The sequence below is a fragment of the Onychostoma macrolepis genome, chromosome 20, assembly GCF_012432095.1.
Source record: "Onychostoma macrolepis isolate SWU-2019 chromosome 20, ASM1243209v1, whole genome shotgun sequence".
Classification (NCBI taxonomy): Eukaryota; Metazoa; Chordata; class Actinopteri; order Cypriniformes; family Cyprinidae; genus Onychostoma; species Onychostoma macrolepis.
The window spans coordinates 12717015-12723014 of record NC_081174.1 but is presented as its reverse complement, the minus strand read 5'-3'; the positions used below and the strand labels follow the sequence as shown (position 1 = coordinate 12723014).

At 38.8% G+C, this 6000-nt stretch overlaps 1 protein-coding gene across 1 annotated transcript; it reads right to left on the bottom strand.

Moving 5' to 3' along the window:
* Positions 1 to 533: 533 nt before the first annotated feature.
* On the bottom strand, positions 534 to 4045 carry sox7 (SRY-box transcription factor 7). Its single transcript, XM_058755900.1, has 2 exons — positions 3596 to 4045; positions 534 to 2372 (listed from the first exon to the last, which is right to left on the bottom strand). Exons 1-2 carry the CDS (start codon positions 3825 to 3827, stop codon positions 1411 to 1413), a joined length of 1194 nt encoding a protein of 397 aa, XP_058611883.1. The 5' UTR covers positions 3828 to 4045; the 3' UTR covers positions 534 to 1410.
* Between the last annotated feature and the right edge of the window lie 1955 nt (positions 4046 to 6000).

Sequence of the window (6000 nt, the reverse complement as noted above, 5' to 3'; positions counted from 1 at the left end):
GGAGAAAAACAGCAGAGCCTGTTTTACACTAATCCTCTGATCCGCGGAGGAGTGAAACTGAGTGCATAATGGGTGTTGCTGATAGCAAACTGGGAACGTAGGGTGGATACCGTCAGTTTCCAGGGCTATGGTTATGGCGACGACCCGCCACACACAACAACAAAAAATGTAGAGGTGAGCTTCTTGTAGGGACCTCAAACAGTAGCATTCAGTACTAAAATAAATGCGTGGAATTAAGCTCCACAAATATTGAAAAATAAATAAACGTTGAGTTGTAAATATTTCTAAGAAATAACTGTGGAACATTTATAGTTTATATGCTCACTAATGATAAAAAATAATATTATGAAAAATTAAAAAACAACAAAAAATGTAACTTCCATAAAGCAATTTATATATGAATAATAATAATGAAACTGAAAATAAACCTATAACTTCCAATAAAGCAGTTTATATACGTACTACTACTACTAACAGTAATCAAAAATATATATATATATTTCAGTCATTACAAAATCAAGAGTCTTTTCACCTGTATTTATTTTGTGTTTTTATTTAGCGCTGTCTAATTCAGATGGGACCTCAGAACATTCACTTTTAATATATCACAAAATGAACAGCATCTGCAACATTTTTTTTGTCAAGTCCAGACTTACAGACAGAATCACTGTGCTGTACTTATATGGGCATAAACAATGCAATTTATCATGAAATCTTATGAAAGTCCTCATCATTGAAATTGGCCAAACAGAACGGTGTTCAACAAACATCAATACTGAGCTACGTTCTTCCGCTTGACATCTGTGTGGATATCAAAAATGAGAATACTAAATGTATGAACTCAGCATTTTATTTGAATTAAATTAATATGGAAAACCTAAACTGGCATACAGTAGTATTCATTATTATTATTCTTTTAACTGAGTATACATATACATTTTTGAAATGAATGTAAAGGGAAAAGAAAGGGCAGAATTTGCTTCAAAATTATGTCCTATAAAAGAAGAGACCAGCCTCACTTAAATAATTCTTGAGGTAAAACAATTGAGGTTTGAAAAAAAATATCAAATGAATATATCTGGACTGAAAAAAAGCAATACAATAAGCTTTAATGCAAAGCAATTCGATATATAAATAAGCTTTATAGCATATGTACATGCTTTTATGGCAAGATATGAGAGCATTTTCTATGTTTGTCCATTTTTTCTTTTACTTCCGTTCTTCTTTTAGAAACAAAGATGGGAATGAACTTCAGTTTTTTTTTATCTATGCATCCCTGAGGTGTCCTTTGACTTCCTGGAGCTTCTCTTTTCCGCTCCCTCCACGGCCTTCCTTTCACCTGCCAGTCATATTGCTGACCCTTGTCGAGCCCACAGTCACTGTCTGTGTCAATTGTCTCTGTTTTGGTGTTTATGAAATGCTGTAGTTGTTGTAATAGGCTGCCGTGGCATCGGCCAATACGGAGATGAGACTGGTTTCCGTAGCGCTGCTGGAGCAAACGGAAGCCGGCGTTACCTGGATGTGTCCCGTGACTGTCATCCCGCCCTGTTCGGGGTGATAACTAGTGGAATTTAGGTACTGGTCGAACTCATCTCGGTCTACCTCACCCAGCAATTCAGCCTGGCTCAGCTGGTCCAGACCCTCCAGGTGCCCCTGCTCTGGAGGGGGAGAAAGCTGGCCCAGGTGCCCCTGGTGCCCATGATGGATCTGAATCTGCTGGAACGAAGGGCTGTAATAGGACAACGGAGGAGCTGTGATAAGGGTCGCCCCACTTCCCTGGTGGGACATCGCGATGTGGCCCAAATGTGCGCTCCCACAGTGCAAAGGTACCTGCTGGGAGTAATCGGGATGGTAGGGGGGTGGACTGCTCATGTGCACCGGGGTGGGACGCCTGTCGTCTGGGCAAGAGGTGGAGGATGAGCAGGAGCTGGTGGAGACTGAGCTGGAGGACGAGTAGTAGGACTGGTGTTCGTGATCCACGGCGTCCAGAGGCGACATCTCAGGTGGCGTGGGCAAGCCGTACGGATACGTATCGAAGCTGCTGTTGGAACTGGCAGGATCTCTGAAGACCCTGACGCCGGGTAGAGCTGCACTGGGAGAACCGAAGCCACCACTGCCACTCACACCGCTCTCGTCGTCTTTATCGAGGGGGTGACAGCAGCCTCGGGGGTCCGGGAGGGAGTTTTGGTCGGGGCCGAGGGTGGTCAGGAGGAAGCCAGGGTCCACGCGTTTACAGATGCGCTTCAGCTGCTTCTTCCTACGGGGACGGTATTTATAATTGGGGTAGTCCTGCATGTGCTGCACCCTCAGCCGCTCCGCTTCCTCCACATACGGTCTCTTCTGCGGCGGAGTCAAAGCTTTCCATGACTTTCCTGTTGGAGAGAAAAAAACAGGAACATGAGACTTAATACTGTATTTTTAAAAGATCCATTTGGAGTTTTGGAGATTGTCCAGTTAGTAACTGTTCCTTCACAATCAGATTAGCACCAACACAAAAATTAAATGGTTTATTAGTTTACAAACTGTTAGTTTGTCTGCTTCTGTATTGTGCACCAAACAAAGCTAGATTAAATAATGTCAGCATAAGCATTTTTTGAATATTTTAACATAAATAATACAGATAAATAATAAACAACTAGTACAATTGCTTATAATGGCAGTTATAAAAATATGTCTTTTTGAAGATAGTTTTAAAAGCTTTTTAAAGGTACATTATTTGTAACTTGCCATTAATTTTATAATGTTTGAATTCTAGTAATGGCAGTAATTATACTGAGTTTATCATTTTTAGCTTTTAAAACCACTTGAAAGAATTTTCTAAAATTAGAACAGCAGAGAAAAAAATACATGATTTCTTATAAATGACAATTACTGTTAAAACAGGTCTGCAAATTTATCACAACTAAAATAATAGCAGTAAATAAAACTGATAAAAAACAATTATACACACATAAAATTATTATTTCAGAACTTCTTGTTAATTCATCATCCCAAGAAGTTGTACACTTTTCTTTCAGTTCTTTCTTATACAAACCCAAAGATAAGACTCATTTAAAATTAATCAATTTGAAATTGTTTCTATTATTATTTATTTTTATACTATTTTTAAAATAGTTTGTAAATAGTTACAAATATTTTATATAAACTCAGATTTGTAAAATATTTATGATTGAATAAAAAGTCTCCCACACGTGTGAAATGATAAATTTGCGCTCTTGATCTAAATACAAATAAATACAATTTAAAGATGTGTCTCATATCACTGATTTCAGTTTTGTTTCAGTTTATTTTCAGTTCAGGTTCGTCTCGAACAGATTCACGCTCTCCGTGTTCTCTACGCTCCTCAAGTTTAAAAAAAACAACAACAACATAATTTCTTTTCATTTGTGTCTACAATTAGTTTATAAGGGATTAAACCTCCCACGTTCTGTATTCAACGCATAAAACAAAACAACTGTCTAACAAAAGATGAACTCGTACAAAACTCGGCACTTACATGAATAACAATCTCCTACTTTAATAATAATAATAATAAATATGAGCTGTTAATAATAATTATTAGTACACAAATAGTAGCCTGCTGATAATGTCTTACCCAGCATCTTGCTTAGCTCCGCGTTGTGGAGATCGGGGTTCTGTACTGCGAGTCTCTTGCGCTCATCTTTGGCCCACACCATAAAGGCGTTCATGGGTCTCCTGATGCGCGGCTCCGACACCTTGTCCGCGGGAGCTCTGTGGGAGGTGTGTCCGTCAGGTACGTCCGCATTTCCCGCAGAGCACTCAAAGCTCTCCGGCCAGGACGAATACGCGCTTATCAGAGCAGCCATGTGCGCTCTCAAAACTTCAGCTTCCCTTCTTCTCAAACTTTGTTTCTCGGGCGCGAATGTGACCAAGAGTTTCTTTTGTTTTTTAATTTAAAGCAAAGTAAAAGCGTTATCAGAGATGACTTTGACTGAGCAGCTGGTGGTTGAAGAGCACTGTGAGAGAGATGAGTGGATGGTGCTCGACTGCCCCTCTGAAGCTGTGATTCACTGTTTCCTCCGGCATTGGGAAGCGCTTTATATGTGAGGAGCAGCTTCCAGCACAGGCCCACGGGAGGATCTCAGCTCCTCCTTGACTGCAACCTGAGACCAGCGACAAAAAAAAACAAAAAAAATACTGAGGTGACAAAAATATTTCAACAGCTTTACTACTAAATCACGTCATTAGCTGCTGGTTGGGTTTGTTTTCATGACACATTATTTTGAAGGAGCGATGGATATGGTTGACTGTTTTCAGTCAATCTTGTAGACATCTCCTACACGACAATTATTCAATAAACAATTCATGGAAGGAAATATTTATCAATACAATACTTTTCATACAAATTTTATACAACAAAAAGTGTATACGTTTCACAAGAGTTTGGTCAGACATACTAATACAGGTTCTTCAGCTGTTCTTTTCAGCACCTCAAGTTTAGCAAAGCAAAGCAGTTCTTGATTTGGTTATAGGATTCTTTGGAGATTAAAAAAGGCCTTGAAGTCACATTACAGAGTATTGGTTTCTGGTTCTTCAGTATCAAAATTGTTTTGTTCTATTTGTAACGAAAACGAATCCCTTCAGCCGAAGTTGTCAAGCTATTAAAAATAGAAGGAAAAAAAATGTTATTTAACCACTAATTCACAAGATGCCATGCTATATTGTGTGTCGTTGGTTAAAGGGTGTTATTATAGGCACAACATGCATCAAAAATAGCAATCAGAAGCCAGGACCGGGATTATCCATTTTATGAATTTTGATTTAAAATTTGGATGCCTGTAATGAATGACGATGACAGGCTGGAAAGAGTGTGAGCGGGGTTAGTTGGCATATGGATATAAAATTAGAATAATTAACAATTAATTCATGTTGGGTTTGGTTGGTAAAGAATTTAAAAAAGACATTCTGTCAAGAATGTTTTTACCTGAGCGCTTGACCCAACTTGGAGCAAATTAAAGGAGACGTTCATCAAATTATGAAAAGTGTGGTAACCAACAATTTCCACTTTGCTACTGGAAAAGCAATAAAAGATTCTACATACAATTATGCAATCAATTTTAAATTTAGCAAAGGTGTTGCTTTAAATGGAATGATATATTTAGATATTTAAACCTGTTTTGATGGGCTTGCATGCGTCCAAGTTTCAGCAGAAATCATGACGCAGTTTTCACTATTCATTTTGGCTTGAGGAAACTGTTATTTAACTTCTATCAGACATGACACAGAATTTTCCCCATACAGGTTCTACATCACTTACTCATCAAAACCGGTCGTTCTGCACAATGATTCACATGTCAGACAGTTCAGATCCTCCCTTATACTTCATGTGCTCCACACTGACATGAGGGCTGCTGTATGTAACTCCTATTGTCACGATCAGACGATGGAGTTCCTGTTGACAGCTGTACCGGTGGTTCATGAAAGCTGCAGCAAAGACAGGAAGAGTTCAGAATAAATCTACTCAAGAGAATCAGAACTGAGAGACTGGTGTTTCAAAAAAAAAAAAGATTCATTTTATGACCGACCTTTGAATTTCTTCCTGTAAGATTCAAAGAGTTCAAAGGAATGGTTGGTTCCAGTGCAGTGAACAAGCAGAGGACGAACACCATTAAAATGAGGGATTCGTTCACTGAAGGAACAGGAAGATGAGCTTGATGCCCCAGATTGCAAAAACATTACGACAGAAAATGACACTTCCTGCTCTCCTTGTCCTACCTGCATGTTTGGGTGTGACAAACTGGACGTGTAAACTGTGTTTACTCATTTGTGCCGTTCATTAGATAAACATCTTTCTAGTTCTGCATTTTGAGGCATGATTTCCTATTTGTTTGATTAACGTTGGGGAATTGCAAACGTATACCTGCTGCTTTGTGTTGAGTTTATCTGTATATCTGTGTTTAGCTATAAGGAGAAATGCTTTATTTTTGTCACATGACCAAACATTTATAAAGGGCCCATGATGCACACCTGCCTGGTTGG

What these genes read in the sequence shown, in the direction of transcription:
- sox7 (XM_058755900.1), bottom strand. Translation starts at nt 3,827, where the DNA reads ATGGCTGCTCTGATAAGCGCGTATTCGTCCTGGCCGGAGAGCTTTGAG. An exon ending in GGAGCTAAGCAAGATGCTGG is followed by an intron (nt 2,373 to 3,595) that starts GTAAGACATTAT and finishes TCTCTCCAACAG; the next exon opens with GAAAGTCATGGAAAGCTTTG.